Source organism: Lytechinus pictus, chromosome 14 (assembly GCF_037042905.1).
Source record: "Lytechinus pictus isolate F3 Inbred chromosome 14, Lp3.0, whole genome shotgun sequence".
Classification (NCBI taxonomy): Eukaryota; Metazoa; Echinodermata; class Echinoidea; order Temnopleuroida; family Toxopneustidae; genus Lytechinus; species Lytechinus pictus.
Window position 1 is genome coordinate 631,520 of NC_087258.1, and position 26,216 is coordinate 657,735.

Sequence of the window (26,216 nt, forward strand, 5' to 3'; positions counted from 1 at the left end):
CAACCCACATCTGTCACCGTACATATACATACATCAGCGTTCTATCCAACACACAAACCCACAATGTTCGACACACATAGATTACTTTCATATTATTAAATATTTTTAGAAGCTGAGAACGTCTAAGCTCCATTCAAATAGAGAGCACGAAATGTAATGAAAAAGATAGAAACGTAGTCAGATTATGAATTCAGGACACATTTGCGTTGCTTTTATACACTTTTATTACGCAAAAAAAACGTTTTTTGTAATAAATATAAATTTACAAAACAAATACGCGATAAAATATATTTTTTAAACAATAGATGGAATCCATGCAGGGTTTAAATGGGAAAGGCTTCAGTACGTCTCTACCATTAATCTGTGAAATAAGAAACAGAAATCATGATAAATGTAGTGAAATGAAGACTGGGATTCACTTATCATGACTACTCTTCTACATGTAGGATGAAATTACAGGGTCAAAATAATATAATAAAACGACAAAAATTGAATAAAATATTTTTGAATTACTTTTACTTGACATTCTAATTGAAACTTCCATTTTCTAGTGTTTACTTTATTTACTGTTGTCGTTGAATTTGGAACATGAACAAACAAACTAAAAATTAAATTACAGCAAAACAATTCGTATAGTAATCTGATACAGAATTCTAACCATTTGTCACACTTTCAAAACAACAAATTATAGAAATGAAATACTTTGTTTTGACAACTCACGAGTATGTCCCATATTAATTACTTTGCTGAATCGTGTATGTTCACAGTTAAAAATAATAAATAAATGACATTTTTTTGTTATTACATAATTTCTACAGTTTAACTATTTTTTTTTTTTTTTTTTTTTTTTTTTTGGGGGGGGGGGGCGAATATGCTAAGCAATCATAATTTTTATGTGACACTTCCCGAATACGTCACTCAAACAAATGTAATGAACATGAAGGTTATTCGAAAAAATTGATAAATAAGTTAAAAAATAAAGAAACGAAAGTGCCTCAGTTGATATACGGGATGCATTTAAATTATTTTTTTATTTACACTTGCCAAGTTCGTGACATTGGTTATAAAACAGTTAGTTTTTAAAGAAGAATAAAATGGCGTGGGCCTGTCGATGCGTTAGTTTGGGTATTTTTTATAATATCGGGCCTTCGTTGTTAATGTACAGCCATCATTTGCTAAAGGTTATCTCGGAACTATTATTTTTCTGTGTGCTATATTGTCGCATGAATTCTGATTGAAATGAGGGATGAATTGCCGTGACTATATTGCACTAATTGACATGCGGTATAAGTTTATTTATAATTATTTGAGTTTGTTCACATCTAGAAATATTGCTTTCTGGTAATGTCGTAATGGTTGTCTGCTCTGATGGATCCGTTGAAATGAAATAAGGATTGTAGGTGGTTGATTGGCTTCTTGAAGAGTGATCCTGTATAGTAAAACACAAATGTTCTTACCGTTTATATATATCAAATGTGTATACATCTACTCAATACATGTCACAAGAGTGTTTTTAACACAGTAAGCATAACTAAAACGTTTTCGTACGTGTGCTGTTTGCTGCCATCAACAGACGACCAACAGATCATGCAAATTGTATATAGGGCCTTTTCACACGTGAATCTTGAATTCTCATTGTACTAATGATTGCTATTGTTGTCGTGACTTTGATTCTAAGATTCTAGTTCTGTTTTACACGTGCTAAATATTCGTCAATAGCCGTATTTTTCACTGGAATCATCATTCAAATTACGATTTCTTTTACCGTGTGAAAGGGCGGTTAGTCAAACTGTGAAGACATTTTTATTTCTTTCTTCTGCTACCATGATATGCATGACATTACTATGAGTTATTATGGTACCTTCACAAACAGTGTGCACACGCGCCCTCACCCTCACACACACACACACACACCCTAGTTCGTTCCTTGGGCGTGAAGGGAATAAAGACATTCTTCCAGTCCAAACTGCATGGAATCTCTAACTTAACGACCCTAATATAGATGACATCTGCCCTTACATATACTTACATTTGTCATTACTTGTACTTACATGTACTATATTATCACCAATTGCCGAATGTGCTCTCCTGCGACCACGTCTAGAGCGAAGTATGGCCATCCAAAGGCAGCACAGGCAACATGTCACCGAACTAAGGAGAATGACAACACCACCGACTGTTCCTAAGATGATGAGAAGTGTATCTACAAGAAAAAAAATATACAAGTTTGAAGTAAATAAAAAATACAATATATAAAACAACGTAAGATACCATATAAATTCAAACGTAAGATACCATATAAATATTCCATGTTTGCGGAAGACAGGGGGTGATAAATTTTACTTTTTGGTTTTTAGGTTATAATACAGATTGGAATATGCCAAATTATTTAAGTTATTTGATATTATTAGGAAGCTTGTTCCTCAAAGTTTGTTCCATTCTCTCGAACAAATTATATCACCAAGGGTTTGAATTCTACACGTATGTCACATAAAATAGCAAAGACTCGTTTTAATAGAGTAAAGGAAAAGCCTGCTAAAGCTTTTTTTAAAGACATTTTCAAAGCGTGAAAGTATTTTGCAAGTTGTGTTTTAAACTTATCAAAATCACATGATTTCCAAGACACTGAATTTCAAATTTACTTCTTCTTTGCTTTGCATACCTACCGACACTTTTTAATTTCTTTATCTTCGGTCTCTAATCTCCCCTTAAACATGTTAAAGTGACATTACAATTATAAAAGTGTATTTTAAACAAATGAAATCTTACACACACGAACTTCAGTTTGAAAAAATGAATCAAAATTACCACTTATCCTCCCAGGAGGCTCTTCAGTTGTCTGCGAATGATTCGCTTGGTGAGATGCAGATGATCTGGTGGTGGCAGGATGGGTGATTATATTGCTGGTCTTATCATGTGTTGTAGAGAAAGATATTGTCTCATCTTGTGAAAGGTTACTCCTATAAGGGTTGGAAGTTGTTTGTTCTCGAGTTGATAACCTGTGTTGTGGCGTGACAGAATAAGTTTTTGCTTGCTGTATCGTAGTAAAGCCTGTAACGTGCATTTCTTCTGAAGTAAGGAAATCTGTATGTGGTGTTGAATTGATATCGGCATGAATGATTTCTGTTGTTGAGGTCTTTTCTGTAATGCTATCACTTCTTGGTGTGCGTACTGATGTCATGGTGGTATGTATGACTGGTGTTGAGTCTTGTCTTGTAGTTGCATCTATATTGGTGATGACCATTTGTCCTGTGGTAAGGATTTTTGTTGCTAATGTTTCTGGTGAAGTGATCCCGGACGAGTACATATGCTCTGTGGTAAGGGTGTCGGTTGTAGGGATTTGTGTTGTAGCACCATAGGTAGTAGGCATGTGCTCTGTGGTAAGGGTGTCGGTTGTAGGGATTTGTGTTGTAGCACCATACGTAGTAGGCATGTGCTCTGTGGTGAGGGTGTCTGTTGTAGGGATTTGTGTTGTAGCACCATACGTAGTAGGCATGTGCTCTGTGGTAAGGGTGTCGGTTGTAGGGATTTGTGTTGTAGCACCATGGGTGGTAGGCATGTGCTCTGTGGTAAGGGTGTCGGTTGTAGGGATTTGTGTTGTAGCACCATAGGTAGTAGGCATGTGCTCTGTGGTGAAGGTGTCGGTTGTAGGGATTTGTGTTGCAGCACCATACGTAGTAGGCATGTGCTCTGTGGTAAGGGTGTCGGTTGTAGGGATTTGTGTTGTAGCACCATAGGTAGTAGGAATGTGCTCTGTGGGGAGGGTGTCTGTTGTTGGGATTTGTGTTGCAGCACCATAGGTAGTAGACATGTGCTCTATGGTGAAGGTGTCTGCTGTGGGGATTTGTGTTGTAGTACTATACGTAGTAGACATGTGCTCTGTGGTAAGGGTGTCTGTCGTTGGTCTCTGTTTTGAAATAAAATGTTTATCGGTACTTAACATCTGTTCTTTAGTAATGACTTTTGTTGGTGATGTTTCTGGTGTGGTAAATTTTGCACTGAACTTCTGCTGTGGAGTGGGGATGTTTGTTGTAGGTGTATGTTTCGTAGTGATATACGTTGTAGTTGGTTTGTCTTTTGTTGGTGTCTCCATTGAAGTGATATCGGTATTAGGTATTTTCTCTGTAGTAGGAATATACGATGTTAATTCCTGTGTTGCAGGCATATCAGTTGTAATGATTTGCTCTGTAGTGGGCATATCTGTTCGAGCTTTCTGTGTTGTAGGAATAACATTTGTAGTAATTTGCTCTGTGATGGGAATGTATGTCGGTACTTTCGCGGTTATAGTTACTTTGGTTGTAGGCATTAGATTTGTAGTTAGAATATATGTTGTTGATGTTTGTGTTGTAAGAATATCAGTTCTTAGAATTTGCTCTGTACTTGGAATATCTGTCTTCTCTTTCTGTGTTGTAATGAAATCAGTAGTTGGCATTACTTTTGTAGTTGAAATATCTGTAGTTGATTTCTGTAATATAGGGAGATCAGTTAAAGACATTTCTTCTGTAGTGAGAATATTCGTTGTTGACTCCTGTATTGTTGGAAAATCAGTTGTGTGCATTTGCTCTGTAATGGGAATATATGTTGCTGATTCTACTGTTGAAAGGATATCGATTGTAGGGAATTGTTCTGTGGTGGATATATAAGGTGTTGGTTCCTGTGTCGTAGGTAGATCGGTTGTGGGAACTCGTTCTGTTGGGGGAATATCTGTTGTTTTTTGTGTTGTCGGAATATCAGGTGCGTGCATTACCTCTGTAGTTGGAATATTTGTTGTTGATTCCTCTGTTAAAACTATATAGGTGGTAGGAATTTGTTTTGTTGCGGATCTATAAGGTGTTGGTTCCCGTGTTGTTGGGATATTGGTTGTGAAAACTTGCTCTGTAGTGGAAATATATGTTGATCGCTGTGTTGTTGAGATATTAGTTGTGGAAACTTGCTCTGTAGTAGGAGTATCAGTTGCGGACACTAGCTCTGTCGTGGGAATATTTGCTGTTGATTCCTCTGTTGTAAGAAAATCAGTGGTAGGAATTTGTTCAGTAGTTGATATATATGATGTTGGTTTCTGTGTTGTTGGGATATCGGTCGTGGAAACCTGCTCTGTAGCAGGAGTATAGGTTGTTACTCTCTGTGTTGGAGGAATATTAGTTGTTGACATTAGCTCAGTTGTAGGAAAATTTGTTGTTGCTCTTTGTTTTGTAGGAGTATCAGTTGTGGACACTAGCTCTGTCGTGGGAATATTTGCTGTTGATTCCTCTGTTGTAAGGCAATCAGTGGTAGGAATTTGCTCTGTAGTGGATATATATGTTGTTGCTTCCTGTGTCATACGAATATCAGTTGTGGGCATTAGCTCTGTAGTGGGAATGTTTATTGTTGAATCCTCTGCAGAAAGGAAATTGGTGGTAGGAATTTTTTTCTCCGTAGTGGACATGTATGATGCGGTATGTGTTGCTTGGATATCGGTTGTGGGTACTTTCTCTGTAGTAAGAATATATGTTGTTGCTTCCTGTGTTGTATGAATATCAGTTGTGGGCAATAGCTCAATTATGGGAATACCTGTTGTTGATTCATCTGTTGAAAGTATATCAGTGGTAGGAATTTGCTCTGTGGTGAATATGTAAGGTGTTGGCTCCTGTGTTGTGCGGATATCGGGTGTGGGAGCTTGCTCTGTAGTGGGAATATCTGTTGACTCCTGCGCTGCAGGGATATCAGGTGTGTGCACAAGCTCTGAAGTGGAAATGTCTGTTGCTGCTCTCAGTGTTGTATGAATATCATTTGTGGTCATTAGCTCAGTTATGGAAATACCTGTTGTTGATTCATCTGTTGAACGGACATCAGTGGTAGGAATTTTCTCTGCGGTGGATATATAATGAGTTGATTTATCTGTTGTAAGGATATGAGTGGTGGTGGGCATTTGCTCTGTAGAGGATATATATGATGTCGGTTCCTGTGTCGTTAAAGGGATGTTGGTTGTGGAAACCTGCTCTGTAGTAGGAATATCTGTTGTGGGCAATAGCTCTGAGGTTGGAACATTTGCTGTCGATTTCTCTGTTGTAAGGATATCAGTGGTTGTGGGAACTTGCTCTGTAGTGGCAATATTTGTAGTGGGCATTAGCTCAGAAGTTGGAATATATGTTGTTAATTTCTCTGTTGTAAGGACATAAGGGGTTGTGGCAACTTGCTCTGTATTGGGAATGTCTGTTGATTCCTGCTTTGTAGCGATGTCAGTTGTGGGCATTGGCTCTGTTGTGGGAATATCTGTTGTTGATTCCTCAGGTGAAAGGATATCAGTAGTTGTGGGAATTCGCTCTGTAGTGGATATATTTGATGTTGGCTTATGTGTTGTTCGGATATCGGATGTGGGAAAATATGTTGTGGGCATTGGTTTTGAAGTGGAATATGTTGTTGATTCCTCTGTTGTAAGGATATCAGTGGTTGTGGGAATTAGCTCCGAAGTGGATATATATGATGTTGGTTCCTGTGTCGTTGAAGGGTTATTGCTTGTGGGAACTTTCTCTGTAGTACGAATGTCTGTTGTGGACATTAGCTCTGCAGTGGGAATATATGTTGTTAATGTCTCTGTTGTAAGGAAATCAGTGGTTGTTGGAACTTTCTCTGTCGTGGATATATATGATTTTGGATCATGTGTTGTTCGGATATCGGTTGTGAAAACTTGTTCTGCTGTGTGAATATCTGTTGATCCCTGCGTTGTAGGGATATTAGTTGTGGGTATTGGCTCTGAACTCGAAATGCCTTTTGTTGCTCTATGCGTTGTAGGAATATCATTTGTGGGCATTAGCCCTTTCGTGGGAATATCTGTTGTTGATTCTTCTGCTGTAAGGATATCAGTGGTAGGAATTTGTTCTGTAGTTGATTTATATGATGTTGGTTTCTGTGTTGTTGGGATATCGGTCGTGGAAACATGCTCTGTAGCAGGAGTATATGTTGTAACTCTCTGTGTTGTAGGAATATTAGTTGTAGACATTAGCTCAGTTGTAGGAAAATCTGTTGTTGCTCTTTGTTTTGTAGGAATATCAGTTGTGGGCATTAGCTCTGTAGTGTAAAAATTTGTTGTTGATTTTTCTTCTGTAAGGATATCAGTGGTAGGAATTTGCTTTGTAGTTGATATATACGATGCTGGTTCATGTGCTGCTGTGGGCATTAGCTCTGCAGTTGGAATATTTGTTGTTAATTTCTCTGTTGTAAGGATATAAGTGGTTTTGACAACTTGCTCTGTAGTGGGAATGTCTGTTGATTCCTGCTTTGTAGCGATGTCAGTTGTGGGCATTGGATCTGTTGTGGGAATATCTGTTGTTGTTTTTTGTGTTGTAGGAATATTAGTTGTGGGTATTAGCTCAGTTGTTGGAATATCTGTTGTTGATTCCTCAGGTGTAAGGATATCAGTAGTTGTGGGAATTTGCTCTGTAGTGGATATATATGAAGTTGGTTTCTGTGTTGTTGGGATATCGGTCGTGGAAACATGCTCTGTAGCAGGAGTATAGGTTGTTACTCTCTGTGTTGTAGGAATATTAGTTGTAGACATTAGCTCAGTCGTAGGAAAATCTGTTGTTGCTCTTTGTTTTGTAGGAATATCAGTTGTGGGCATTAGCTCTGAAGTGTAAAAATTTGTTGTTGATTTTTCTTCTGTAAGGATATCAGTGGTAGGAATTTGCTTTGTAGTTGATATATACGATGCTGGTTCATGTGCTGTTGAGGGCATTAGCTCTGCAGTTGGAATATTTGTTGTTAATTTCTCTGTTGTAAGGATATAAGTGGTTTTGACAACTTGCTCTGTAGTGGGAATGTCTGTTGATTCCTGCTTTGTAGCGATGTCAGTTGTGGGCATTGGATCTGTTGTGGGAATATCTGTTGTTGATTCCTCAGGTGTAAGGATATCAGTAGTTGTGGGAATTTGCTCTGTAGTGGATATATATGATGTTGGTTTCTGTGTTGTTCGGATATCGGATGTGGGAATATCTGTTGTTGATTCCTCTGTTGTATGAATATCAGTTGTGGGCATTGGCTCTGAAGTTTCACGCGTATTTTTTGTAGTTACAGCGGATGTGGCTATTTGTTCTGTAAAAGGAAGGTCTGTTGGTAATATCAGTGTTGTGCTGATACCTGCTGAGGGACTTTGCTCGGTTGTAAGAATGTATGCTGTTGATAAATGTATTGTAGAAATATCAATCGCGGGCAATTTATTCGTAGTGGGAATGTCTTTTGTTGGTTCCTGTGTTGTAGCTATGTCGGTTATGGCCATTTGATCCGTAGTGAGGATGTATGGAGTTGGTTTGTATGTGGTATGAATGTAAGTTGTGGGCATTCCCTCTGTTATGGCGCTTGTTGTTGATTTCTGCTTTGTAGAAATATCGGTAATGGGCATTTGCTGTGTAGTTGGTAGGTCTGTTGAAGATTCATGCGTTCTAGTAATATAGGTTTGATACATTTGTTCCTTAGTACGAATGTCTGTTGTTGATTGTTGTGTTGTTGCCTTCTGTGCTGCAGTGATATAAGTTGTAGAAAGTAGCCCTGTAGCAGTGATGTCTGTTGTTGGTTTCTGTGTCGTAATGGTATTAGTTGTGATCTTTTGTTGTGTACTAATGACGTCTGATGATGGATTCTGAGCTTCTGTTGTTTTGAACGACGTAATTCCATTGGTGTTTGAGGTAGTTCTAGCATCTGGGAACAATAACATTGATGGAAATGATAATACAATCTATATTAATGTTAGTACGATATTTTTTAGACTGTTCAGCAAAAAAAAAATATGGACCAAAGTTAAGGGTCATCCAGGGATAATGTTGATCACTCAATCAAATAACTACACACTGGAGCTTCAACAGAGAACTTTGTATAAATAAAAAAAATAATTGAAAGGAATAAAGTACAAAATAACTAGAAAATATAACTATCTAAAAGTTCATATTTGCCTAAGGAAAGAAAGTTAGATGAAGTTGGTTTTAATAAGTATGAATACCTGAGCAAGATATATGTACAAAACACGTCGATAAAGTTGATACAAGGTGCCTGGTACACATCACATGTAATCTATATACGACTACCAAGTGTATAGACACTAGTGTTAAAGTATGTTTTTTTCTCAAAATGTTGAAAGTAATTTTATTTGTGCGGTGACTATATCATCTGACACATTATTCTTCTACAGGTAAAACAAATAGTTGTATTCATCATGATTTATTCAGTAATGAAATTCATACTTTCATTCTATAATGGATTGTCTTTTAATTCTAACGATTTTCTTTTAATTAGCATAAACCTATTTTAGGGCCAATTTCCCCATTATTCACATTAAAAGAAAATAACAATTTTACTTATTATTAACTTACCAAGTACACCAGTGGTCGGGTTAATGGTTGTTAATTGTTTCTCCGTCGTTGCCTTTATAGTCGTCGTTGGAGGAACTATTAAAGGGTGCATATCGGTTAAAAAAGACGTTTAAGACATTTTTATTTTCAAAAGGGATTTGAAAAAAAAAGGAGTTCTACTCATCAAGTTGCCTGCATCATTTATACTGCAATTATGTTGATCCATTACCATCCGGGGTCCACCAATAAAGAAGAATGATCTTTCTTTAAAATATCTCCCCGCAGAAAATCCGTTAGCAAATATCTCGAACTTAATAATAATTAAAAAAAATAATAATGATAATAATCAAATCATGTGGAACCTTCGTGGAATGCAATACGAACTGTTTGGTAGAAAACTTTTACTTCACAAACCAATTTCGATTTACAAAATATATACAACTAATTCCAAACAATTTTGAAGTAAAGTTATAAATTAAAAAAAATCCGAGTTATAATATTATGCTAGAATTTGATACGGAGACCAATTGATGCTTGAATGGCCTCACAACCACTGGGGTGTCCATTATATATCATTTTTTTAATATGGATTATTTTGTTGTTGTTATTATTATTATCATCAAGATCATCATAATTGAAACATAACTATAACAGTAAGGTGCTGGATATGGAAAATTGTGCAAACATAAACCGATTAATTTACCTGAACAAATAACGTCATCAGACCATTCACCATCTTGGCATAATGCTGACGTCACGCCGTTGGAAACGGTACCATCGACACAACCCGCGAAGGCAACAGTCGAGCCATGTCTGTATGCCAGTGGCTTCAGAGGCAATACATTGGGCGGGACGAAACATTTATCTGAAAGGAAAATAATAAACATCATCACTAGCATGTTTTTGAGTTTGTTTGTTTGTTTTTGTTCATTGTTTATTGTTTTATTTTGATCCTTTGGGAGGGCAAAAGTAATGTAAACTTTGAAAACATCATTCATTTTATCATTGCTACTTGCGCTTTTGCAAACTAACCTTCATCAATATCATCGGAGAATAGGGCAAGTTCAATGTCAAGATCTTGGTTAGATCAATTTCTCTTCGCAGGCATTCGCACATTACACTCAATAATAGGTAAATGTAATCATGTGACCTGTCTTTGTTTTATTTACTAAGGACAATATTATTATATATATGAATGTATACATGTATAATTCAAGAAAATAAATGTAATGCATTCTTGAGGAATGTATACCTAAACCTTAATCTATAGTTGAAGATTTGTTACCTACCTCTGCAAATTGGCAAATCAGGAGGATCCCATAAGCCGTAGCTACATATTGCTGTCTTTGTCCCCTCAAAAACACCTTTATTCTGAGCACACTTGTATTTTATCTCTGTTCTATGCATATAGTAAACGCTTTCAGTCTCTTTAGTCGATTTGTCAAAATGTAGAACATCGGAATCAACTGCAGGAACTGGACAAGGTGCTCAAAAATAAATTAGAAAATACACAGAAGTCTCTATAAATTATACTGAGTTAGAAATGCACAGCATTGCTTATAAAACTATTTTGAATTAACTGACAGAGAAATTAGATTTTCATTTGAAAATAATTACGACAAATGAATTAGAATAATTTTGCTGACTGTGTTGATTTATTGATTTACACAATCGCTGAATGGATCTCATTATACCATGCAAATCACAGCAGGATAGCCTAGAACAAAATGTTGGATCATAAAACCATCGAAAATAAGACTAAAATATGTATTTTGGGTAAGTTATGTTGAAATGATTTTAAACGAGTAGATATTTACACAATCTTGAGTAAAACCTTTAATTGCTGCTATATCAACCCCCCCCCCACACACACATGACAAATGTCTCACTCTGTAATATTAATTTTCTGTCTAATCTCATTTTAATCGCAACTTGTTTTTATTTTTTTTTCATCATGTTTGTTCATTGCGTGAAGTTTGATGTCAAACTTATTTGTCTTTTTTTTTCATATATCAAGTTTTATGATTTATGAATCGTGTAATCGTTCCGATGTATTAAGCTCTATGTAGAAGCGTTATATTATCATTGTTATTATCATTATTATTATACTGTATTTATAGTTGTAATCTTTTAATCAACTTCTTTTTCAGTCATTTTCATCATCTTTGTTGATTGCCTGGAAGTTTTGATGTCACGCTTATTTGTTTTTGTCTTTTTATATATTAATTTTTACAATTCATCTTTTTAATTCAGTGGTCTAGACTTAATTGATGTAGTTTGTAGAAGTTTATAGGTGTTTTTCCTAAATGTAATTTGTCATCAGTTACTTATGTTAGGACCCCATTGGAAATAGGCCATCTCGGCTTTCATGGGGTATCATGTCAAGGTATTTTTTTATACTTGATATTATTCATGTACTTGTTATATTTTACCTGACAAATACAATCCATCAATCAATCAATCAATATACAAAATATAGTAAGCCATTTTACATGTACAGTACATTGGTCTATACATATGTGTTCAATTTAATAATGGTATTTATTTCATTAATACGTTGCAAGCATATGACAACCAGAAGGCTGCATTTGGCATGCTTACACGAATTCTAAACGATATTACTTCATAAGGGATAAGGGAAAGACATGTACAATAGAAAAATAACATTATTAATTTACAAAATTTTGAAAACGAAAAATTACAATTAATTTTAAAACCTAATGAATTATTAATCCTAATCGTGTTTTTTATCGTAAAAACATTTGTGTTAGCTCCATATCTTAATAACATACCATGGCATTTAGAAAGTGACGGATCTGGTAACCATACACCACCCCAACACAAACTAGTATGACGTCCTTCGTGTAAATATGATGATTCGCAGTCAATTAAAAGTATGAAAACTTCTTCATATTCAGCCTGGATAGGTGACACATACATACCAGGTACTGTTATCAATGGTGGTGTACAAACTGCAATAACGAAAATGAATGTTATCAAGATTAATACAGTATTACACAAGTAAAATGTGATGCTTGGATATGATGAAAATTAGCATGTGGCAATGCGATCTAAGATGATGTTGAAGTAATGAAAGTGATGAACCACAATATAGATGATAATACTGGTATAGGTTATTTGTAATATCGCACTTAGCAATCTTGTCTGGTTCTCAAGGAGCTCCTATATTACACCCATCAGAGGCGAATCCAGGATTTTTCAAAGTGGAGAGGGCACATTTTTTTGGGGGAAAAAATTGACTAGAAAAAAAGGGGGGCTTCACTTTCAAAAGAGGGGGTACACCTATGTTTTAATGGCATTTTTCCATTACAAATTTTAATTTTGCTTCTTAAAGGGGGACACAGACCAGTTGCCCCCCCCCCCCCCCCCCCCCGATCCGCCAGTGACACCCGGTATTTTTGCTACATTGTAGTCCATGGATTCAGGTGAATTGACATTTGCTCCGGCGGCAATTGCTGCGATGGAAAATCAGCACATCTAACCTCAAAAACTAAATAAACCCTTATCCTTATCTTCACATTACTCTGAACCAAGAACTAACCAATATTCCTAACTTTATCCCCATGCCTTGTAAGGTATTAAGATAGGAGCAAATGTTGCATTTTGTCTTATATTCGCACGGCAAGCAAATATGACTCTGATTTGAACATATCCAAGAAACGTTCTAACGCAGAATAATGACAAAAATGTTAAAACTAAATTATCCGCGAAAATGTCCTTTGGAAACTTAATGTATTTTAAAGACGACTCGGCGATTTAAAATGATTTATAGGTCGGCGAACAAAGCCAGGTCATGAAGGTGTTTGTAATTTGGAATGGCGCGGTTGACGAGGTGATACGTCACAATGGTGCGCCAGACGGTATTGTTTATGCGCACAATGACAATAATTTATACTGGGCGCAAGGAGCGCTCATATTTTGGCGCGCGCGCCTAGGCGAAGGCGCGAAAAATCCTTCATTTTAGTCTTGGCTTTCAACGGAGATGAACGTCCAAAATATTCGCTTGTAATTTTTCTACAAAGTACAACGAGATCTACAAGAATTTTTGTTGAAACCATCATCGATCGGGAATCATCTTAATTTTGCTTAATGCAGCTGTAAATGCTGTCCGAATTACTTGAGGATTCTCTATTTCTTGCCTGGCCTAACGATTAACCGTCTGCTTTGAACCGAGTTTTATACGACGGTACCGTACGAGGAGCTACGCTACGTGTTGTCGCTATAGCTTAAGTATAACACTAGCGCTTAGCAGTAGCACTAGCAGTAGCAGATCGGCTGGGTCCTAGAACTTTTTGGTTTCAGCAACGATGAGAAATTGACTCGAGATGGAATTCCGTTCAACGACGTACGGTCGACTGGGATTCATCATGATTACGACAATACACCAGACGGTGGACTGTACTGTTTCCAGAAGAAGAAGAAGATTATGAGTATTGAATGTTACGGTAGTCAGAGCCCGAGTCAGAGGTCCTACTACTACTAGCTCCCGAGACCGAGTATGATGCGAAGCCTGTGGCTTAGCCGAGGCAACGGTCTGGATTAGCAGACGGAAAGGGGTCGGTACCAGACAATTTACAAGTTCCAGTCTCTGCAAGACCTAGCCTATCCGGTGAGTACGGAAGCAGGAATAGATCTAGGCTAGACTCAGTCTCAGTCTGGATTAGTGTTAGTAAAAATAGTACTACTAAAGTACTAGGCTAGTAGTAGTAGGCCTAGGCCTAACTTAATTAAGCCTATTGTTAATGTTAGTTAGGCTTGTTGAATGATCGAGGCCTGCTACAGAGTACAGTGCTAGTACAAGTAGTACTAGTGTCGGGGTGATTTGTAACTTGTGGAGTTTTCTTAGTTTAGACTAGCGCAAGTAGGCCTGCCTAGGCCTTAGTCTGAGATAAAAAAAAAAAAAAAAAAAAAAAAAAAAAAAAAAAAAAAAAAAAAAAAAAAAAATCAGGTTCTTATTGGTCAGAAGTCGATTAGTTACGCTCTGAGTCTGACACAAAGCTCTTCCATAGTTTCAATTTCATGGCCCTTCAATACCCCCCCCCCCCGGTTTTTACGTTAGCACGCGAAGATCCCATTCCCATGTGCTAGGCAAATCAAATGCCTAACTTTAGGCCCTAGTAAATTTAGTCAGGCAAACAGGGGGGGGGGGGGGTCTATTTGCCATGATTTGGCTTGCTAACGCAATTGGGGATTTACATGTAGGCCTAGCCTAGGACCAAATGTCAAGCCATAGATCCTAGACATAACTTGGACTTGGCCTGGAATTAATTTTAACCTTGGTCCAAGACCAAGTGTTTTAATTACGATCATGATGGAAAAGGGAGGGGTTAGCTTCAAAATTTAAGCACAAGCCTAGCCTGGCCTAGACCTGGTCCTACTTGACTAGGCCTACTTTGTTTTGGTGTCTGAACCAGGTGTGTAATGATGGAGATTGGAGGTTTTGAGAATGAGTTCAACAATTATAACGTTGGTTACCGTATAGCGTATATATAGGCGTAGGCCCTAGTGCATCTGCATGACTAGATCTAGGCCTATGGACGGGTATGATATAGCCTAGGCCCTACGGTTGTAATATATAATTTCGAAGCCGGTGGTTTGGATTTGGCCCAGTGAATGCCAACATTGCGGTTCTAAAAATTCGGCTAGTATCGATAATATGTATATACGATGGAAAATCAAAAGGAAATTGTAGTCTATATTGGCGCTAACACTAACAGCTTATTTTAAGGCCTAGTTATGGTCTAGGCTAAGATCTATTTAGGACCATGATTAATTTTAAGCCACCGTATTTGAAAAATGGTGAGAATAATAGAGGGTCTACTAGTGATTGGCGAAAAGTTTAAACTTTTCGGTATTATTGATAAATAATTGAGTGGGAAATGTCACTTTGTTATAAATTTACAAGTAGTCTACTGCACTGCAGCAGTGCATGGTGACACCACAGAGTGAAAGTTGAAACTAGGCTCGGCCTAACGTTAGATCTACTTACAGTAGACGCGGTTTTACATGTATGTTTGAGGATAGACCCTATTATCAGATGGTTCAGTTAGGCCTATATTAAAGTAGTATTTGACCTCTATGACGTTTTCTGGATTATGGGCCAGCGAGAGCTGTGTTCTTGGTCGCAAAATTATGTGGATAGACCGGTAGTGGTAATAATTATAGATTCTACTCAGCTTTCAAATGTTATTGTTGAATCAGTCATTATTTCGGAAAGTAGCAGATGATGCTTATCATTATGATTATGCGATTAGCATTTTGTAATAATACACTTTGATAATCATTATAAATATAAATACCTCCACTTGCACCAAGCAGTTCTGTTTAAACATGTACGCCTTGAAAGGAGGTTGGTTTTGGGAATTCACTTTGCATGAATTAAATGCCGATGCTTGGTAGAACTGTAAGTAAACTTACCATGCACATGATAAAATGTGGATGTAATTTCGAATTAGCTTGGAATCCTCAATTTAGTTTAGATTGAAGTCAAGGGGTTCAACGAGCAGTTGTTATAATAGTATGGGCCTCCTAACAAGGAACCTTGATTTTTTTTTTAAATAATGATTTTGTATGGTTTATATATTGTGGAAATGAAAGAATATAAATGCTTAGGCCCTATTGGAATTGAATTACTTGTTTTTATATAGCGCTTTATCAACCTCTAACCGCTCAAAGCGCTTCAGAATTGAACCTTACACCTCATGGTTCAAGATATATATCAAATAGGCCTATTTGGCTGATCAATGATTTGAACTGAGATAATATCGATAGTATCATTTAAAATAATGATAATATATTATAGATTTGGTATACATGATCAAGGCGGCAAATAAAATAATAAATAATGATGATGAGCTTATAATTATGAGCTAATTTCTTGAAGGCATTCAGTAGAAATTGATGTAGTCGATTGACATGGGCCTGTGTTGCATGGGCCTGTGTTGGAAAGTGTCTGAAATCTTGTACCATACTGTAATTTCCCCTTTGTTGCTTCGGGGGACACAATATACGGATGCCTTAATAATGCAATAAGCCATATAGGTATACTGGCCAATCAAACGAAATTTACCGATTGCTCAATCAGAAACCAGGTTCCAAAAAGTATATCTTCTTCTTGGAATTGGACAGCGTGTGAAATATTCGTGCTGGTGGCCCGTTGATTATGAAAATGTATCTAATGGGCTGGATGCAGTAATTTGGCTTGATTATTTCTGCAGTGGTGTAGAGGTAAAACCGAATACTGAAATAAGAATAATAAATAATAAAAATGATAAGAGAAGTTATAGTCTAAAATGGAACAGATTATTTGAAGCTCATTGAATCTGGTTTGAAATATTGTCGAAGTTGCAACACGCACATATATGCAGATGATATTGCATCGCTGGTTGGGGTTATACTGTAAGGAATTTGAAAATAGCAGTTATAAATGAAACATAAGGAGCAGGACTAATGATTACTCTGTGAAGGCGGTTTCAGATGTTTCGGGAAGCTGCTCGTTTCGTATAAAGCTAAAAATTTAAGTACGCGTATATTGGAAGCTATGATAAAGAGGGCGAAGGATATACATGTATATATTTTATTTGTTATTTCTGAATAAATGGTACAACTCCATAGGCATTTAGGGGGTTCAATTGAGCCCCCCCCCCCCCCCCCCCAATACTGGTGAGGATTGTAATCTTCCAAATTGTTTAATATGCTTTTCACTAGTGCTTGTGTGTTTGCAGTAGATGAAGAAATGTTCATAACCTCTGTTATATACGTCCTTCGGTTTTCGGGCCTACAAGAGTGATAAATCGAAAAGGATAGCAGAGGGACAGACCCGTTTTGGTACTAGATATAGAATTTGGTGTTCTGCCCAGGCTTTTTTCTTCTTTTCTTTTGCAGTGCCGGATCTTTGGATGAAAGGGATTCAAGTGGGCTACTGCGAGGCAAGGTAGGCTGGCAGGAAAGTCTGATGACAATTAGACGGTAGACCTACTATAGTATGATCTAGAACGCTCCAAGTCTGGCTGCCAAAGAGTTCCCCTTTGGTTGGATCTATTTCCTGACCAGTTAGCTTAGAGTCCATAGTAAAGGATGTCATTTTGGGGCGTTAATACGCTCTTATAATAAATAGAACTGAACTGGGTATTGTTGCCAGCAATGACTCTAATTGGAGCAGTGGTCAACGTCTTCATCTTCATAGAACTAATTTACCGACAAGGTGGTTTTGATACGTATTCCAAGGAATAGAGGTTTTTCTTCAGTCAAAAAACTGGTGAACAAACATTTTAGCCTTCAAGCAACAGGGAAAGATCATATTTGAAACATCATGATACAGTGGGCTGTCTTGAAGGATATAATATGAGAATGAATTCGTCATGATTTCAGTTTCAGACTTTTTATGAGGTCCCCCATATTGTTCAACTTGAACATGTTGAACATATGAAGAAAGCCCTTTGTACGTATGCTTTTGCCAACAAGAATGGAACATATTGTTCAGGATAAGCATATATGAATGTATCAATTTATAAGCCACTTCAAATTTTATTCATTATCGTTTGAAGGACTACTTGTTCGGATGTTATTTAATTTTTTAAATAAATAATTATTTCATGGATGTGGTGAGGATGATAAAACAATAAAAAGGCAGTCATGCTTTACGTTGATATGTGAAAACATTATCGAAATGATTCATCCCGGGTAAAGTTCCAGTTTATGTTAACTGGTTCTTAGTTTAACAGCATATTTAATTGAGGAGTGTTGCTCTAACCGAGTAGTCCTGATCGGGAAGGTTTCATATTCAAATTAGTTTTAGTGCCTTCAATTATCATGATTATACTCCATGTTTTATATGGGGTTATTCTGTGGATGTTACGCAAGCTTTCAGTTTTTATTTTATCTCATTTCAACAGAACAATTTACAAAATCCATTATAACTCAGGAATGGTATAATTATGTATTTGTTGGAATTAAGTGTGAGGTGACTAACTAAATGCTGTGGTTGGATTTTAATTGATCGATTGTCTACAATTGAATTATATTTGTGCATAGGGTTAAATCATGCACTGTTATAAATGGCAAATGGGGCAACAAGAAAATGGCAGTACCTCAGTGCGGCATGCATTGCCGGTTTAGCAATGTTGGGATGCTTCTATGTGTTAACTATATGGTCAAACTGATGGCGGTCGGCCATCAAATTAGTTTTAGTGCCTTCAGTTATCATGGTTATACCCCATTATTCAATGGGGTTATTTTGTGGATGTTACTCAAGTTTTCAGTTTTAGATTTTATTTTATCTCATTTCCAACAGAACAGTATACAAAATCCATAAAAATACAATTATAACTCAGGAATGGTATGATATGTATTTGTTGGAATTAAGTGTGAGGTGACTACGATAGCTAAATGCTACCTAAATGCTAAATGCTAAATGTTGGATTTTATTGATCGATTGTCCACAATTGAATTATTTGTGTGCATAGGGTTAAATCATGCACTGTTATAAATGTATGGCAAATTGGGCAACAAGAAAGAGGCAGTACCTCAGTGCGGCATGCATTGCTAGTTTAGCAATGTTGGGATGCTAGTATTTGTTAATTATATTAAGGTCAAACCGATGGCGTTCAGCCACCATTGATAACTTATCAAAATTAGTGATGCAATGAATTTCAATTTTGAAGCTTGCAATATGTTTGTATCAAAACCATGATACTTAAAATTGCATATTATCTTGTCTTCCTTCATATGTTTTGTTTAGTTTTGTGCATGGTAATCAGATCTTAATTGTGAAGGAAGTTCTGACACGGTTTATGTTTAATGTATTTCTATTGGGAGATTGTTTCCAACAATTGAATACATAGAAGTGTTTTCCATGCTCTCATTAAACTTGAGATGGATATTTGTTCATATACTTGTATTGAATATTTCTATCTGGTTTTTAAATGTCTGTTAAGTGTTTTGGCGGCCGATCATATATATAAAATATATTCTCGTTTGGCGGTAATTTGTCAAATTATGCCGCCTAAACACTGTTGTCATAAGATATATTGGCATGGAATATGTTCTTTAATCCACAATGGTCACTTTTGCAAGGTGTGTAAAGCAGTGAATGATATTTTAGCCTCTAGTTATTAGATTTTCCACTTTGATGCCATGTACGTTGATTAATATTTCATATTGAATCGGGTCCTCATTCGGTACCTAGACGAAGGGGATTTATTTATAACTTTACATAGTACTTTAGGAACGCAATTGTAATTTGAATGTAAGGGTGTCACGCTCGAACTTTCAGTTTAGGCCTCACCTGATCTCATAGGCGGGGAGGCTGGTATTCTGTATACATTTATATTTTTCGTGAAATTTTGGCCTCACCCAAGTTCTCATGCGGGAAGGCTGGTATATATATGTATATTATATGATATAAGTATGCCATCTGTAATCCACCGATTTGCCGATAGCTCATACATGTAGTTAATAGCTGTGCTGGTATTCCTGTCCGGCTAGCAGAGAACCAGTGGGAAAGCAGCCGTGAAATTTAACGTTGAATTTTCTGGGAGGGGGGCCTTCTAGCCGGGGGTTTAACTCCCCTTCGGGGAGCTAAACAAAGGCTATCGGTTGGTTCCAGACATACATGAATGTAAGTCTATAATCAGAGGTATTCATATCCATGTTTTATACTTATGTGATTGTGACACCAGATTCGGAAAAGTGTTCATCTCTATTGAATAAAGCCACGACATAATCGCATATTATTTTGTTTTGTCATTTTGTTTGCCGAGTATAATGTATTTTAAAGACGACTCGGCGATTCAAAATGATTTATAGGTCGGCGAACAAAGCCAGGTCATGAAGGTGTTTGTAATTTGGAATGGCGCGGTTGACGAGGTGATACGTCACAATGGTGCGCCAGACGGTATTGTTTATGCGCACAATGACAATAATTTATACTGGGCGCAAGGAGCGCTCATATTTTGGCGCGCGCGCCTAGGCGAAGGCGCGAAAAATCCTTCATTTTAGTCTTGGCTTTCAACGGAGATGAACGTCCAAAATATTCGCTTGTAATTTTCCCACCTCCTCCCCAACAACCATCCATGTAAATGTTACGTTTGGGTCAAACAATGTTGGAATGTTTAAACACATGCAATGGGGAAGGTCGAGAATAAAGATACTCTAGGTATCATTCAGAGTTGATTTGTGTTTTATTGGAGTGTATAGCTCGTTATGAATGGAATAACGGATGTAGAATTGTTATATAATAATTTGGACATTTGAATTATTTTACTTACATGAATTTAATGTTGATTTATATAACGAAACACGAAGTCAAATCCGGGGGCAGTTTGCCTGGTCGCACATCAAAACAATATAAAGATCGTCGTGTATTTAGAAATGTGGGCCGTAAGGGAATTTTATCCTTCTGATCTATTTTGGTCTGTGGTCAGGTGGGTTTTCGCCCTTACCCGTTTTTGGGACTGGGTGTTCGTTATATGTTGGTAATTCACTTAAATAGAGTTCTCATATTATTGGCATGGCATATGTTCTTTAATCCACAATGGTCACTTTTGCAAGGTGTGTAAAGCAGTGAATGATATTTTAGCCTCTAGTTATTAGATTTTCCACTTTGATGCCATGTACGTTGATTAATATTTCATATTGAATCGGGTCCTCATTCGGTACCTAGACGAAGGGGATTTATTTATAACTTTACATAGTACTTTAGGAACGCAATTGTAATTTGAATGTAAGGGTGTCACGCTCGAACTTTCAGTTTAGGCCTCACCTGATCTCATAGGCGGGGAGGCTGGTATTCTGTATACATTTATATTTTTCGTGAAATTTTGGCCTCACCCAAGTTCTCATGCGGGAAGGCTGGTATATATATGTATATTATATGATATAAGTATGCCATCTGTAATCCACCGATTTGCCGATAGCTCATACATGTAGTTAATAGCTGTGCTGGTATTCCTGTCCGGCTAGCAGAGAACCAGTGGGAAAGCAGCCGTGAAATTTAACGTTGAATTTTCTGGGAGGGGGGCCTTCTAGCCGGGGGTTTAACCCCCCTTCGGGGAGCTAAACAAAGGCTATCGGTTGGTTCCAGACATACATGAATGTAAGTCTATAATCAGAGGTATTCATATCCATGTTTTATACTTATGTGATTGTGACACCAGATTCGGAAAAGTGTTCATCTCTATTGAATAAAGCCACGACATAATCGCATATTATTTTGTTTTGTCATTTTGTTTGCCGAGTATAATATAATGCATGTCTCAGAATCACGTGAAACATGAATTTTCCAAGTTGAACATAGTGTAGCTGTATTCTTGTTCAATGTCATGGTAAAATGCAGAGGAACAATACTTATGACAAAAGAAAGCAGATAAATAAAAACATTGGAAAGACTTACCCGCGTTTACTCGAAGAATATCAGAAAGCAATGTGGTGATGAACCAAAGAATGGCAAGATTGATGAAAGCACGCAAGAGTGACAATGTTTTTAATTCCATTTTGAAACGGATGGGTAGAAGTAAAATCATTTTAATAGCAATACGAATTGGGAGATACTTTAAAATAATCTAATTCCTTGTTCGGAACGGTGAAATATTATTGAAACGTCATTCACCTATTTGATTAGTAAAATATTTAGATGTGTGTCCCTTAACTACTGACCATGTACACTTAACAATATTGAAGAGCCCTTGTTTGGACACTTTAATACAATATAACGACCACACCACACAAAGAAAATATAACTTCAAGTGCAGAATAAACTATAGACTTATGCCATCAATTATATTTGACTTCTGGTTATACACGTATTGCACACCATCTGTAAGCAGAACCCTGTCCAAACTAAATGCACATTGTTAAAAGTTAGTTTATGTATCACCATAAATTACTGGTAGCCGTGTTGCTAGTAATTTCATGTTATATGAAAAGGGGCATAAACATTCAAAGAACATTTGTATTCTAGTTATAATACCTAACTAGAAAATGTAAACGTGTTAGAAATTATTACTATTATTATTATCATTTTATTATTGTTATTATTATTATTTTTATCATCGTCCTTATTATTATCTTATCCCATTTCTACCACAACATTATATACATATATGTTATTCCATTTACACAATTTATAACATAATTATGTAGAATTATTGAGTTTGTGTTGACTTTATGGCAAAAGCTTTGAGATATTCTAGTCAGGTTCATTTTATTAACATGTCAAAAACAATTTTGATTTTTATACCACCTATTCCTGTAAATTGGAAAATATATGACAACTGGGGGCATATCAATAATCTGTAAATGCAAGTTTGTCATTTATCAACATTTGATTATGGTTATACAAAATTCGTTTCCACTTTAATAAAACACTTGATACAATACGGGATATCTTATTTAAAACAGCTTGTGAACCACCCGTCAATCATCCCGCCTCCCCCCCCCCCCCGTTCCCTCCAAAAAAATAATAATTTTTCAATTCCAGTAAATAAACTTCCTTGATTGATTATCTCCAGTGATTGACAGGCGGCCTTTTTGATCACATAATACAGGTAGGAGACTTTGACAAGTGACAGATTCAAAACCGTTCGTCAAATTTAAACCGGAGCTAATGTTCTGTTTGAACTAATCATTCAACATCTAATTTTAGCTGTAGACAAATATACATTGGCCGTTGCAAAAGTTCATTCGAAATGAAGTTCTGTTCATGATGCTAGAAATCAAATGGTACAGTTGTAAATCGTAAGTTAACCGTCGAAATGCAAAAATTGTACGTGCTTGTTAATTGCATTAATGATACGTATAATCAAACTTATAAACATGTAGCAACACTCTTTTTTTTCAAGTGACTTGTGTTAACCATCTGTGAGAGGTTTTTAGCACATGCTATGCTGTTCTGGTTTTTACTTCATTCTGGCGCCTAACTTTCTGAATTAGTTACCGTTCATTCTAGATTTATGTTAAAGCATTTTTTTCCCCAAATCTAATTATACCGGTGAGAAGTAAACAATGAAAAGAAATTAAACAGATCACAGGTATGTCAGACCTATCATGTTTCAATGAAAAACAGCTATTAAAATATTTAATACAAAAGCAAACTGATTTCATGAGAAAGTCTGTAAAACCAAGTTTAAAGCTAAATTACAGTAGTTGCAGTAAAACACTAATTTCGTGAGAAAGTCTGTAAAACCAAGGTTAAGTATGACTATATCATCGTGGATCTAGATCTGGTACAGTTACATAAACTGAACTTTGTGAAATCATAAAATCTAAGCTGAAATACGATCACACTGAAGATCGCCAACACAGATAGGCACACGTGGGACAGTGTATTATTATTGCTGGAATAAAGACCCGACGGAAGTGACCGAATCCGCGATTATTTTGCTTATTTCTCAGCAATTACACAATTTCTTCCAGAATCTTTTGGCACATATTTTTTATTCATACAAACAGACACTTGGGTGGTCATTATATTAGATTCTGTAAAAAATCATTTTGAGATCGTTACCAGAACTGGAATTTACCTTTAATTGTCATCACATCATTTTGGCTCTATATCTGGTACAGTCACGCAGAAATTTTGATGAAATACCATGTTTATTATATTAGTGTCTCTGCAATTGCAATCGCACTTAAACGTCTTGTTGCAAATGGCAGACAATGCGTGACCACATTGGTCAGGTCAAGAGGACGCGCACTACTCGTCTTGGATGTGTTTTCACGCTGCATCGGCTCGCGGTTCCGATGCAGAATCGGCTTTTTGGTTGCGTGAAAACGCGATTAACTTGCATCGGCTCTCGGTACAGAATCGATAATTTTGCACCACCAAAGTATTATGTTCAGAACCGCGAGCCGATGCAGAATCGGCTTTTTTTATATATTTTTTTTTAATATTGCGTTTACACGTTGTTACAGCTCGCGGTTCAGAACCGCGAGCCGATGCAAAAACCTGAAATGATACGCATACCAACAATATACGTCATAATAAAGACAACGCTGGATCAGTGCGCTTACAATTACGTCACAATGGTAAAGTAATTGAAATGCGCACAAATTGCCGGTGCAGAATCGGCTTTCTGTTTACACGTAGTAAAAAAGCCGATTCTGCATCGGCTCGCGGTTCAGAACCTACTACTTTGGTGGTGCAAATTGCAGGTTCTGAACCGCGAGCCGATTCAAGTTGCTCGCGTTTACACGCTATGAAAAAGCCGATGCTGAATCGGCTCGCGGTTCAGAACCGCGAGCCGATTCAAATGCCGATTAAGTGTAAACACGGTATTAGTGTAAACACGGTAGTAATGGCTAGATACGCGATGGGTATGTCTACGCAGCCACTACTCTGTTGCGTATCATCATAGATACGCAAGATAAAATTTATACGCAAGATAACATTCTAAATTTTATCTGAGATATAAAATGTCATCTCAGAATACCAATTTAATTTTCTGAGATAATAAACAAATATATCAGGCTTTGAGAAAGTATAGTTGAATTATTTATCCGATGTTGGTCTGGCAATTACTATTTTTCCCCGAGGGGCGAAGCCCCAAGGGAAATATAGTAGTTTTGCCAGTCCAACCGAGGATTAATAATTTCCACTATGCTTTCGAATGAAATGCCTGGTATATTTGTTTTATATCCTACTTTTGGTAATTTACAACCAAAATCTATGTGCTGAGCTTGCAAAGTCCGGTTACTTGAGTTGAATTACCTACTTTTCTCCGAGCCACCGCGCTCAGCGGAACGCAGATTAGTGCCTGCGCCGACGCATCGCTGGACTTGCCCGGGAGAGAGAGCGCGCTGGCCGTTGCGCCCGAGAGTTTAGCTAGATATCCAGTTTTGCGAAATAATGACGTCAGACCTCGATATATTAAACAAATATATCAGGCTTTGAGAAAGTATAGTGGAATTATTTATCCGAGGTTGGTCTGGCAAATAATATTTTTCCCCGAGGGGCGAAGCCCCGAGGGAAATATAGTAGTTTTGCCAGTCCAACCGAGGATTAATAATTCCCACTATGCTTTTGAATGAAACGCCTGATATATTTGTTTTATATCCTACTTTTAATAATTTATAACCACAATCTATGCGCTGAGCATGCAAAGTCCTGTTACTTGCGTTGAATTACTTACTTTTCTCCGAGCCACCGCGCCCAGCGGAACGCAGATTAGTGTCTGCGCTGACGCATCGCGCTGGACTTGCGCGCCCGGGAGAGAGAGCGCGCAAGCCGGTGCGCCGAGATATCCAGTTTTGTAAATAATGACGTCAGAATATTGGTATATCCAAAAATATATCGAGGTCTGACGTCACGCAACATCATAGTTGAAATATATTCGGTCACATGATGCTACTTGAACCAATTACTATACAGGATTCAATCTATGTAGGATATAATGAAAAATGTATCGAGGTCTGACGTCACGCAACATCATAGTTGAAATATATCAGGTTACATGATGCTACTTGAACCAATCACTATACAGGATTTACTCTATGTAGGATATAAAATAAAATATTTAAAAGATAAAATGACATAAGAATACCGCCCCAGGTTTTTGCAACGCGAGCCGATTCTGCACCGCGAGCTGTGACAGCGTGTAAACGCGGTACAAGATAAACCAAAAGCCGATTCTGCATCGGCTTTTGGTTCTGAACCAAAAGCCGATGCACGTGTAAACACGGTATTGATTACGCGTTGCGTTGCTTATTACGTACGCGTTGGCATTTAAAGCGCGACTGTTGTAAGTCATACGAAAATCTTTGTGAAACCCACCCTGGCATTTATCGGCACAGAGATACGATCTTACGTATACGTAAGCTCCCGAAGGGAGCTAGAGAGGGAACTCTTTTCGCGCGTTTTTGATTTTCCATAGGTTTTGT

The 26,216-nt window shown here is 37.1% G+C and overlaps 1 protein-coding gene across 1 annotated transcript; it reads right to left on the minus strand.

The window, feature by feature from the left end:
• Positions 1 to 356: 356 nt before the first annotated feature.
• Positions 357 to 10,727, minus strand: LOC129276090 (mucin-2-like). Its single transcript, XM_054912530.2, has 6 exons — positions 10,610 to 10,727; positions 10,024 to 10,185; positions 9,342 to 9,416; positions 2,809 to 8,673; positions 2,030 to 2,203; positions 357 to 361 (listed from the first exon to the last, which is right to left on the minus strand). The coding sequence occupies exons 1-6, from the start codon at positions 10,725 to 10,727 to the stop codon at positions 357 to 359; spliced, it is 6,399 nt and encodes a 2,132-aa protein (XP_054768505.2).
• Between the last annotated feature and the right edge of the window lie 15,489 nt (positions 10,728 to 26,216).